The 12,797-nt window shown below is 37.2% G+C and overlaps 1 protein-coding gene across 2 annotated transcripts in view; it reads left to right on the top strand.

Moving 5' to 3' along the window:
- Positions 1 to 11,842, top strand: part of DPY19L4 (dpy-19 like 4) — a 34,621-nt gene extending 22,779 nt beyond the window's left edge. For both annotated transcript variants that reach the window (XM_030241708.2, XM_030241700.2), the window contains exons 16-19: positions 1,680 to 1,762; positions 3,480 to 3,612; positions 4,026 to 4,184; positions 6,513 to 11,842. In XM_030241708.2, coding sequence (XP_030097568.1) covers positions 1,680 to 1,762; positions 3,480 to 3,612; positions 4,026 to 4,184; positions 6,513 to 6,677 — 540 coding nt within the window. In that variant the 3' untranslated portion in view covers positions 6,678 to 11,842. The remainder of the gene's footprint in view (positions 1 to 1,679; positions 1,763 to 3,479; positions 3,613 to 4,025; positions 4,185 to 6,512) is intronic.
- The last annotated feature ends 955 nt before the right edge of the window (positions 11,843 to 12,797 follow it).

The raw sequence follows: 12,797 nt of genomic DNA on the forward strand, positions 1-12,797 counted from the left end.
TGGCACAGCTTTAAAATAGTTTGGCTAGTCTGAGAATTCATATCTAGAAGCCAGTCTTGCCCAACAGTATTATAACAGATTTTGTAACATCTATCTTACATTGCAACTAAATTTTCTATTGTAGCCTGACTATTTACATATTTTTGATGGAGCAATAGGTACTGTCTGTAAAAAAAGCTAGAGTTGCTCAAAAGAGTTATGAAATCTGTTACAATAGAGGAAACTAGTGTAGTTACCCAAGTAATTCCTTTCCAGATTGTTTTAATGAAGGCAATGCAGGGTTTTGGACTCTAGAGGGCTTCATCCATCCATTACCCATCCAGCCTCTGCTTTTAAGCAGTGGTGATCACTTTGCTCTCCAGGTTAATAACTCATCCCTGAGGTTGGGAATGTTGATTAAGAAGCAACTGAGCAGCAAAAATGCCTTGAGACTCCTAATCTGTTACTGTGGCTATAAAAGGCTGACTGTATAGCTCAGCATCTTTTTGCTTGGCTGCCTTCTGACTGTGTCTGGCATGGTCCCTCTTCTAACTCAGTTTTTTCAGGTGCTGTGATTGATGAGTGAAGCAGGTTCTCCTTGGGGTGGCAGTAGCAGTTCCTCTTTCCATCCGTGTGTTCTGGGAGTAGTTCCAGTGCCTGTGTAACAGCAGTGCTGTTTGTCCCTGACACAAACCTATGGCAGCTCTTCGTATGCTGCTTGTAGACTTCTGTCACTTGACAGCTGAGTTGTCCAGGTAATGGGGGTGGAAAGTCCTCAGTTAAAAGCAGGCTCCCACTTACAACTGTCTGTCCACTGTGACTTTCCCAGTGTAAGTTGTCTCTTTAATCTGGCAGAACCTGTAAACTTCATTCTTTTCGGGAAGAGCTGACATCCAATAACTTAGCATTTACAACACCATGTCTATGTACCTGTTCTAGCCCCTCAAGGCTGGCCAGTTTCCAGCCATGGCTTTTTCAGATAAATGCACCAAATGGCTCAAGGACTTATAAAATTTCCCATCTTAGTAAAGAAGGACCTCAGACCTGACAGGGTAGGGAAGTCATGATGCAGGGTTGCAAGCTGGCCTGGTTTGAAAGAGGTGGCATTCTATCTCACAGAATCTCTCCTTTTCTCAAAATGTTTTTCAAGAACATAAACTGAGATACCCCACTTCACACAATGTAATGTGCTCTTCTTCGCTGCAGTGATTGTAGTCAGAAGCAAGTCTGGGCACATTACCAGGGCTCTTCTAGGAAATTTCTTCTCTCCTGTCTTGCTTGTATAACACCTTTCCATCAAGTCACAATACTCCAATGCTTTCTGCTCAAACAGGTTTACCATGAGAGATTTATCATCTTCTTGGTTCAGTGCCCTTATTTGTAGGCATTTGCATATGACCACCTGAACTATGGTTTTGATGCATTTAAGGCCACTTGATGTTGATGAATGTTGTTGCTGCTACTTATTTATTCATTTTTAATTGTAAGTATTCTAATGAAATAGAGAGAGATGAGAACTTCTGTTTAACATACTTATTTTGGAGAGGGTCTCCTGTAAGCTGAGTTTTGCAAAATATTAAAGCAAAAGTACCAGTCGGGGGGAAAACTGTTGAAACCCATTTCTGTTGTGTCACTTAATGTAATGAGATGCTCTATAGATAATTTTTTAAACTGTAAGTGACCAAAAACATTTCCATCAGTTTTTCCCTAGAATAATGACAGAGCTTACGGAACTGCAAGAATTCTATGATCCTGATACAGTAGAACTTATGACATGGATAAAGTAAGCATGAAATCCAACATTTCTATTTTACTGCTTTTTTGTATTTTTATCTCAGCAGTTTGTGGAGCTACCTCTGTCAAGCTGGGTTTTCCCTTGGTATTCAATGATTCATGGGGGAAGAAGTTTTGTATTTTAAGTTTGGTATTGTTCCCATAAAAGAAACAGGAGTTTATAATGGATTACAAGACAAGGTCCTGGAACACACAAGCAAGTAGTGTTTAATGTCGTTGCAGACCTAGTTTCCTAATAGAGGTCGAGATCTTAGCAGGATCTTAGATCTTGCTAACATTTCATTAGATTACAGGATTCATGTTGATTGTAATGCCAAAAACCCTGAAATGTTATGTGTCTGAGCCAATAAAATGAAATGGCTGAATGTGAGGATTTAGAGACTTTTGTCAGGATACATGTGTTATTCAGACTTCCCCTTTGACCACAGCAAGTATGGAGCTATGTTGTACAGCTCATACTGAGCATATACACAGTTAATACCAAGTCAGGTTATTTTCACAGATTTATTTTTCTTACCACTAAAGGTTTCAGAATTGCATTCTGCCTCATTCAGTTTAACTTCAAACTATGTCATCAGGAACTGTGCTTTTCTGAAAATTAGATCCCTTGTGTTCAGATAACTTAGCTTTAACTGTATTTTTTTAGAATATTGCTTTCTGTATTTATGTAGTCTTTAATGTCAACCTGTTCATCTTCACAAAAGGCAAGGCTGGTAATTAGTGTTCCAGCCAATTTCTTCTTCTTGTTGTAGTAGTGTATGTTGTTTGTCACTGCTGTAGCTCTTCAAGGCAGCAAGTGGAATAATGCCAAGTACCTAATGGCTTTTATGTTAGTCTGCACATACTTCAAGTACGTAATTAATCATGGTGAATTTCATTGAGATTCACTCAGCTACGAGCAATTTGACTGCCCTTATCTGTAGCAGCTGTTCTTATTTTTAAAGAAAATAAATATTTTTTTTTTCTTATGGATATACTTAGCTATCCACATTGAAATTTTAATTCAATGCCATTATTACAGTATATTTTCTCAAAGTTTTCTCTCTGGTAATACGAATTTAATTTGAATTTTCTCTACAGAAGTTGCCGAAGTCTGTAATAAAGTGTGACAATGACTGTTTTCTTTCATTAATAGAAATACAAATAGTCAAAAAATTCTCCAAGCCCAGAAACATGATTACTTGTAGACATTATTCTCTATGCTGACATTATTTTCTAATAGATGATGAAATACATGATCAGAGCTTACATATGAAATACATAATAGAGATCAGGTTACAACAATCACAAATCACTCCCTTACAAGAGAACATCATGTTGTTTCTCCTTCTACCTACCCTCTCTCCCACGCTTGTTTTATCACGAGTTGGCAGCCATTCAGAAAAGCAGAACTTGGATCCATTGCAGGACCACTCTGAATGGTGCTCGGTGGATTGCAAGGAGGGGAGAACAATCATCAGCCCTTGTCCCAGCAGAAACCCCTCCTTTCAAACTCGTATTGCTGCAGGTCTGTGCTATCTCTGGCAGGGAAAGTACTGCCACAGCAACACCATCTCCAATTGTAATGAGAGCCCCAGTGATACTTTCACCTACTCCAGTTTGTTCTGCAGCACCCTAGCAGATCCCAAGATCCCACACACAGTTTATAAAGTTGTTTTGGTGAGTGCATCCAGTACTCAGGGGGTGTGTTGGTGTTGCATTTGCAGACGCCAGGCTCCTGTGGCTGCAGTGTTTGCAGGCAGCCCACAGCTCATGGGTGTGATTAAGCTCTGTACGGGATGGATGGTGTCGAGCCTGCCTTTGTATAATGATGATGATCTTCTGAAAAGAAATGAGAATGTGAGTATCCTATTCCAATAATGTCTTCCTCTTCACCCAAATATAATGCAAAAAAATAGAATGCATTAGCAGGGAGGAGGACATAATGGTCCAGTGGACATGGAAGGGATTATCAAGTATATTATCAGTGCTTCGCTCTGCACAGAAACAAATATCAAAATATTATTTCTGAAGACTTTTCTGGCCACTTGAAGTATGTAAGATGAGAACTTGCCATCTTCAAAGACAAATACTTCCCATTCAGCTGGCCATTGCCTCACTGTTTTGGAGATATCAAAACCAAGCTTTTTATAGCTTGATGTGTACATATAGTTTGTCATTACAGATAGGTCATTGTTGGGGTGTGTATATGTCCCAGTGTTTAAGGTATCACTGATTTTTGCATTGCATGAACATGTTTTCTTAATTTCTAGATTTATCAGATCTATTCAAAGAGGTCAGCAGAGGATATTTATAAGATACTCACATCTTACAAAGCCAACTTTCTGGTTATTGAAGATTCAATTTGCAATGAAGTGGGACCTGTAAGAGGATGTAGAGTCAAAGATCTGTTGGATATTGCTAATGGTCATGTAAGTATTGGTGAGAAGAAATGAATGTTTGAATGCATAAATAATTAAATTGAAAATAAATCTTATAATTCTGGTCTTATTTTTCTTATTGTAATTGACATGTAGACAAAACTCAAGTTTTAAAGGTGATCAGTTAAGTTTTGGATTGTCTGTAACTTGTAATCTTACCTGATACTATTAACTGCCCTAATCTCTCCTAACACATGAGTATCTAGCTCTGCTGCTTTTCTGACAATCATTAAATACCATTTAACTGTATATAAATGTTCAAACTGACACCTGAATAGGTTGTTACAAAAGCAGTGAAGACTTGCCACAGAAGGCATTCTTTAGTAGCTTTGAAGGTGAAATTCTAAAATGGATAAACTCAGTTCTTCCAAAACTCTGGCTGGGATGAGTTTAGTACCATTTAGTTCAGTACAGACTGTTTGGTTCTGATGAGGGTGCAAGTCTATTCAGTTCAGCCTTGCAGATAGGTTAGCACACCAACAGGTAGTTTAAACCACATCTGGTAGAAAGATTGGCTGAATAAACTGCACCATGAATGCTGCTTCAGTCATTGACGTGTTCTGTCTCTTTGGATGTTGGTAGTGCTGCTTTTGCTGCTTAAATAGGGAGTAAGATGGGGTTTATAAAGTGATCTCACTGCCACTTGTTCATTGGCTTCCTGGAAATCCAGCAAAAATTTTGGTTTTATAAAGGCAGGGGGTGACCTTAAACTCACTTAGATTTTCATTGCTTAGTCTCAGATCAACAAGAAAGAGGGAGTTGTCAGTTACCTCTAAGCAATATAGGAGTGGTATGTTATTAGGGGATTACTCTATATTTCCCCAGGAATCTACAGCTGGTGTCAATTTCACTTCTAGGTTTCCTACTTTATCCATGAAGGATATTGTCCCCATTTTTTCTATTAAATTCCTTACCATTGCTGAAATCTATTATTTCTTTCCTAGTCTTGCTGCTAAAATCATCTATGCTGTGATTATTCCAGGATATATCCAATATACTGTACCATAACTAAGTGTGTGTGTCTGAATAACCTTCATGATTGTTAATCTGCACATTACCTCTCAGTTTCTCCTCAGATCTGTGTTTGCATGAGTAAGTTTCTGTTTCCTCTTCACACTTAGTATCTTCACTGGAGCAATTAACCACAATTTCAGGATTTCATGCCCTAATACCCCTGCATCTTCGTCTCCACGCTTCCTGCATGCTTCTCTCTCACACATAAGCTTGATAATCTTTCTTGTGTTTTTTGTCGTGGTTTTTGTTATTGTTGTTTTGGGGGAAGTGGTTGGTTTGTGTATATTTGGGTATTTTTCAGAAAACTGACAATTTTTTCTGTAAAGTTAATAAAGTGTATTGTCTCAGGAAGCTTTAAACAAATCTCTCAGTTTGCTTGCTAACAAAATTTGTTTAAGTCGTATTGGAAGGTTATCAAGATACTCCAAAGTAGTGGAAGCTAGTGAATACATATTTGGAGACTGCAGTGCAGCATTTACTTACTCCCAAAGTAGGTGAGACAGTGGGCAGACAATGTGTTGACTGGTCCGGGAATGTGTTTTGAATTGCTGTGTTTAAGAAGATACTTTATAGCTTGTGATACATCCTGTAGTCCTAGTCCAATATCTTGTTTCTGACACTGGCTGAGAGCATAGGTTTACTGATAGGGAAAGACAAATGTTTTCCAGCAGTCTGTTGCTGAAGGACTGTAGCTCAGGGCAATTTTCTTTGTGTTTGGAAGCCGCTGGTCGATTTTTCTTCATGAGTTTGTCCTATCACCTTTTTTTTTAAAACTGTGTAAATTTGTGGCATCAGAAGGAATAATGAAGGGATTTCTTCAGGGATATCAGACATTAGATCCTAGAATGCAGTTTGCTTCTAAGTCACTTGGTTGGAATTTGTAGGGAGATGTGTGTGTGTGTCTTTGGTCTTTATTAGGTACATCAAACTTGCTTGGCCTGGGAAAGGTAATGGAGATTTTAGTTTCCTTCATACTGGTATGTCCTGTGCAGGTCAGGTTTGAATTACTGGGAAAATGGGGCATGTGCATAATTTTGACTGCTGTTGTTCTTTATAATATGAATGAAGTACACTGGTTTTAATGTATGCTACCTTGACAAAGGAATTAATTCACAAAGGCTTTTTTAGGCGGTTAAACAAATTACAGGGGAATATGTTTTCAGTTTATTGGAACTATACAATGTGGAAATTAATTGTCTCTAATAAATGAAATTTATAGAATACAAAAGTTAATTAAATGTACAGAATTACATTCTGTAACCACTTATCTTCAGTACTGTAATTAGGTCTTTTTCTTTCTGACAGGTGGTTTGTGAGGAAGGTGACAACTATGCCTACTCAAAATATGGACGATTTTGTCATGAAATCAAAATGAACTATTCTCCATATGTGAATTATTTCACTCGAGTATACTGGAATAGATCCTACTTTGTATATAGAATCAACACTGTGATATCCTTCCAGTCCTAAAAAAGCATGCAAGCTTCTTTCTGAGGATTGATTGTGAATGAATTTCAGTTGGAAAAGTTCCTTTTGAGCAAGGAGGTCTATTTTTGCAGATAGATGTGCACACATGCATTGTACTGACAACTTTACTCTACCAAGCTGAAATTCTTTGATCTAAAGATCAGCTGACACATATACCATCCTTGAAGGAAATGGGGACATTCATCAGTTTTACAGTCTCTACAATGTGCTACAGTCTTCCATGTTTTTACATTTTTCTTCCCATTAGAAATCATCTTAATCTTCATGTAAATGAGATTTCTAACTTTAGTGTTAGAGAGTTGATATGTGTAGACTTCAGTAAATACAGAAAAATTATTTGAAGAGCTTGTTTAAGTCATATAGCTTTTAATTTTTAGCAAGAAAGCAATCACTATCCCAAGTCTTTTCAAGTAAGTATTTGGATTTTTAGTTTGGGGTTTCTTTTTGCTTTGTTTTAATTCTTCCTGTCTTCCATGGTAAACATTTCTGTGTTTCTCAAACACACATTTATACATCTTATGTGTAGCTATATAGTTTTTATAAATCATGTAAGAAAGATTTTACTGAAACAACACTTCCATAGATTAAGGCACTGATCTCTACATTGCTGTCTCTGTTGTCTACAGAGACATGTTGGTGGAAATGCTAGGAATTAGACCTAGCAATAGGAGGTGACAAGCTCAGACCTTCAGTTTGGAAAGAATTTGTCTTCAGCATTTCTCCATTTAAGTGTTTATGTGTGTATCATAAGTGTGTCTTTCTTAGCAGCCACCAGAACGGCCAGTATACCACAGTATGCCACACTTGTCTTCAGGCAAGTGTAGCAGGACAACCAGGTTTGTTTCTGAGACTTCTGCACTTCAGTTTCACCCCCTATGTGTGTGCTGGTACGTGTGTGTGTGTGTGTGTGTGTGGACAGATGGGTGATACTCATTTCATTCAACTTATTATGCAATAGCTATATTAAGATAGTGCCATAACTGTCATCTAAAACACTATAATCACCACCATTAATAAATAATGGTACAGGTGTGCATAGCTATTTTTATGTCAATTATGCAAATACACAGATCTTTGAAAATTTGGCAAAGTACTCTGCAGTTTTGCTTCCCTCTAAAATTTGCCCCTTTTTGCCTCTACAACTCCTTTTCTTAACAAATGATCTGTTCATCCTGTTTGTTGCTGGCTGATAGACTTTCAAGAAAATGAATGATGTTTTAATTATAACTCCGGGCCTAAACCTAGTGTTGAGAATGGAAACTCCAATAAAAGGTAACCATAGCTTTGCTTAATGTAGATGTAACTGGACAAAAGGTCAGGACTAAGTTTTGGAAGAAGTTGCTCACCCCTTGGGAGTTACCTGCCGTTACAAATTAATGTAACAGCTGGCCCAGAGACCAGTCTGTCAGGCTCTTTGGAGCCCAGATGTCTTTAATGAAGGATCTGGCAAAATAGGATGAAACCTTAGCTGAAAAATCTGCAAACCATTCTGCAAGTAGAAGCTGCAAAACAATCCTTACTGCAAATTGGAGATTTTAACTCTGAAATTATTAGGAACTGCAGCATGTTGTTGTATGTGCATGATTCTTCTCTGCTCTATGCAGATACACTTGCTTATTTTACACTGACACGTAGTGCTGAGATTTTTTAAAACTTGTTATCACTTTTGGAGTGATTTAAAAGAAAAAAGCTTTATTGTTGTAAAAGCCAACATGTCTGTAATGTGTTTTTTACTTTAGTTATATTTTTAGGCCTATGAGTCTTGACAAAATGTTAAATTGTGCATTTTATTTGAAACCAACATTCAGATAAATCTATCAAATATATGGGATGTTGTCACTGAGAAAAACACTTATCCATATACCTGAGTTACAAGTTATAAGTAAATATCCTTTCTGGGCATACAGGCATCATGTTGGGGATAGTGTGTACCTGTGTGTCTGCTGGAGTGCAGGCTGCATGTATTTGCTTGTGCACAAGTGCATGTTTTACTGCACTGGGCTGTTTCAGACTGCTCAATTACCTTATACCAACAGAAGCTTGTGTATTAACTTGAGCTGTGGCAGGCCTGCAGGAACCCCCTCTGTATGTGTGGATATAGATGTAATATTTGGAGTAAGTTTACAGTTCCTTTTCCAGTTTAGGTTTGTTTGAATCATTGTCAAGGAATTACTTGTCTGTGTGTTGGTCATTTAATCTCTTGAGGTTAGTAATTCATGAATATCACTTCATATCAGCAATAAGGCATTCCAAGTGCAAACTTCAGGGTTACAACTGTACTTGGGTAGATGAAGTTGCAGAACTTCTGGCTTCATGCCTTAGACTGACATGCTGAGATGTAACATTCAACTGTCCTTGGCTGCCTGTTGTGTTTCACTGCAATGTTGTCTGTGTTACCATGTAAAACATAGCTTGAACACATACATGTAGAGCACACATATTAAGAAAGCCACAAATGAGGCCACCCACACATCTAAACAAAACTGTCTTGTAGCACGTTGGCCTTTATACATGTTTAAATGAACAAGTTGAACTTTATTTGAACTGTGACATAGTTACTGTTATTAATTTTGTCATAGTTTTTAAGATGTATTCTTGATACTTCAATTGATTCTGCTTTAGGAGAATCATTTAAGATTTTTACCTTTTTATATTAGAGAAAATTATATTGCAGCACCATTGGCACAGCAGCCTTAAGTAACAGAAGGAGCCTTTTATTTGGGAGAACATTGTGGATGTTCCTGTAAAAAGGCATAATTAAAACTAGTGACTGAAAGAATCGTATCTTACAAAGAAAGTGAATTCATTTCTTATCCAGCCATGGACTAGCAAAAATATGTCTAATCTCCAGCTTCTGTGAAAAATAAGTTCCAGTGATATTCCTCAGTGGGACAACAAAGGGCATAATTACACCAGACTTGTGCAGACAACCCTGGCTTGGTTTTCAACCAGATCACAGGTTTAACTCCCTGAAAGGGTTGTGGGAAAGTTTTACAAATTTTGATCTGCTTTGCTGTAGATGTTGCAATTCAGTTGAAACATGTGCCTTGCAAGCTTTTATTAAACAAACAAAAACCTCAATTCATGTTTCTTTTTGTGAAGATTTTTTTTTAAAAATTCCTGTCCCTCTGATTTCTAGAGTTTCTGTTGTGTCTTAATATGCCAGCCTCCGAGGATGCCCAAGTGGTGCAGCTGGGATGTGTTCCAGCCATCTAAGAGCTGTTCACTTGGAAGAATGAGAATTTGAATAGCAATTTGTGTGATTATTCTGCTGGCTTATTTCCTCCTTCACATTTCTACTTTCTGATACACTTGATCTTAGTAAATGCAAAAAAATTACCTTGAAAAAATGAATTAGTATAGTATTTTCAGGTACCCACCTGTTATCCTTAGAGTTTTGAATCATAGTTTGACCAACCCACAGCTAAACTAATATACACAGTTTTGTCTTGATCTTTAAAAAAATGCTCTTTCCCTTCCTGAATTACCACATACTTGAACTCAGATTTGACAGGAGATGCTTGAGACTAAGGAAAGGTATTTCTAAACATAAACTTCTGTTCATATTATTTAAAAAAACATTGATTCCATTTCTTCCAAAGTAAATGGAAATACAATTTAATACAACACAATCTTGAATACATTTTCCATGGGGGTGGGGAATAAGGAGAAGATACACAAATGTGGAAGAAAGAGGGCCAAAAGATTTCACAGGCATTGAAAATTCTTCCAACTGTTTGCTCTGATGGCATTACTCTATACTGAAAGGTAGAGGCTAGGGACCAATTCTTGTTCTTACCACCCTATTTTCACTAAGTCATCTTCAAGTGTCCAGACCTTGTGACGTTCCATCAGCTTTTCCATGCAATTCACATGAAAGGGGGCTGCAAGGTGAGGTTGTAGGGAATGTAAGGTATCCTTGAAATACTTTTTAAAACTTCATATAACCTGTCCTTTAACCAAAACTCCAACAGAAGAAGGTGTAGGCTGTGCTTGTGAATGCCTGGGCGTGTGCACACATGATGTGTTTGCATTTATAGGTGTCTGTTTTACTATTGTGTTTTGGAGATGGAATGAGGAACTTCTCTTATCCCTAATGGGGATTAATCTGTAAGTCTGGTAAATATTGATGGGCAGGTGGACTCTGGAGTACTGTATTGGAGATGAAAGAGAAGCAGAACTTTATTCCAACACAAGCAATATTTCATGTGAAGTAATACCTCAACATAAATCTGCAGAATCATGCTTTAATACTCTTTTTAAAACCTAACTTTAGAGGGGAAAGAAGTGGGAATTCTAAGACATGCCTCGTGTGTTATCTTAATCTTTTGTACTTCATCAGTACAGCTAAAAAACAAACACCATTATGTTGCTGCACTCTATGCCAAATGCAGAGCTAATGATGCCTAGAGGTCTTCTGAATTGTTTTGTACCTCAACAATGTGTTTAAATGTAATTAATCTGGCAATGGTTTTGGTTTCAGCACAGTTAAATGTATGTATTTCTGCCTTTCAAGTGATGTTTAAGGTTACCTATTTATTTGATGAGACAGAAGGTTTAATGCCTTTCAAAGATTCAAACTTGTTTACTTTGGTAATGCAGAGGAATTATCGGTGGTGCTTTACTTGTTAACAGTGATGTTCAGCAGTAACATATGTGGCATATGGACTTATCTATGTGCAGCTATTTAATAACAAGTCTAAGGAATACAATTCCTTTTATCCTGTTTGTTGTCTTGGACAGTTTTTTATCAAAATAATGTATACATAATAAATATTTTTCTCTTGTAACAAATTTTTTTTCTGTAGAAAAAAAAATTAATAAAAGCCAAGTCCAGAAAGTATGGATTGTTTGGGACACAAACCATTTTATCCTTTGAGAAGTCAAGGGAAGGCTGTGCAGCTTGGCTCAAAAGTCTGTCTTGACAGGCAGCATAAGCAGTCTTGCAGCTCTTGAGGACAAGCAGCCTGCTCGGACTGGATCCATATGTCGTGCTGACTGTGGCTGCCTGTTGAGACATACTTGTGTGAGGATGAACAGCAAAATGTGAGCTACTTCATATGGAATTATTGAACTCTGTGACTTTCTCCCTAAACTTATTCCTACAGCAAGCACATCACCTGGAAATAAAGTGCTATGCAATGTCACATGCTTACTGATTTAATTTTTTAATCTACTAATGTATTATCTGCCTTGAATTTTTACAGATCATGATTACATATTTTGGAGCCCTCTATTGTTTTATACACTATTATTAGTAGGAATCTTTGAATGAAGATTAGTTTGTAATAATTTAGCATGTAATGATACAAAATCCTGATTTTTTTTTTTTTTTAGTTAAATCTAAAGACACTACAAATACCCTGCAGAACACTTCTCCAAAACCAGATCATTTAGCACCGGAAAAAAATTACGTATTTACATCTTTAATTTATAATGATTCTGAGTTTGAGCATTTATCAGCCTGCTTTGTTTTAGGCTAGTCAGGAAAGGAGCTGATGTTGAAGTATCCAAGTTTAGCCATTCAAACAACCAGGCTTTGCGGTTGCTTAGCTCAAAGGGGAATGGAGCCTCCTGGCAGCAGGAAATTCATATTGGTGTCTGTGTACTCTTCTGTGCCTTTATGCAAAACTGAGACCGTGGTTACTAGCTGTGAAACAGAACATTCTATAACAAATAATACAATTTCTATTGGTGTATGTCTATAAATAGGTGTTTTATGTGAGTCTGTATCTCTGTACAAAATACATATTCTGTTTATAATCAATGATTCAGAGATGTTAGGAGAAGAACCTAAATAGTGGTTCTGGAATCTGTTTGTTCGACCTAGTTTCCCAGATTTTCCCATTTTTGCAGTGACCCAGCCTATCATACTTCAACCCCTCTATGCTTTCAGATTGCTTAGGTAAAAAATGTCATGGACATTTTTAAATGGTGATGAGATGCATCTTGTTATGGATTAAACTGCATATATAGAATATACCAGCATTAAGCAATCCTGAGTATTACAGAGCTATTCAGTAGGTTGTAACACCATCAGTACATTTACTTTCAGAACCTTAACAGCTTTACAATGCCTTGGAATTTCTTCTGTTTCACAGT

This window comes from Serinus canaria, chromosome 2 (assembly GCF_022539315.1).
Source record: "Serinus canaria isolate serCan28SL12 chromosome 2, serCan2020, whole genome shotgun sequence".
Taxonomy (NCBI): domain Eukaryota; kingdom Metazoa; phylum Chordata; class Aves; order Passeriformes; family Fringillidae; genus Serinus; species Serinus canaria.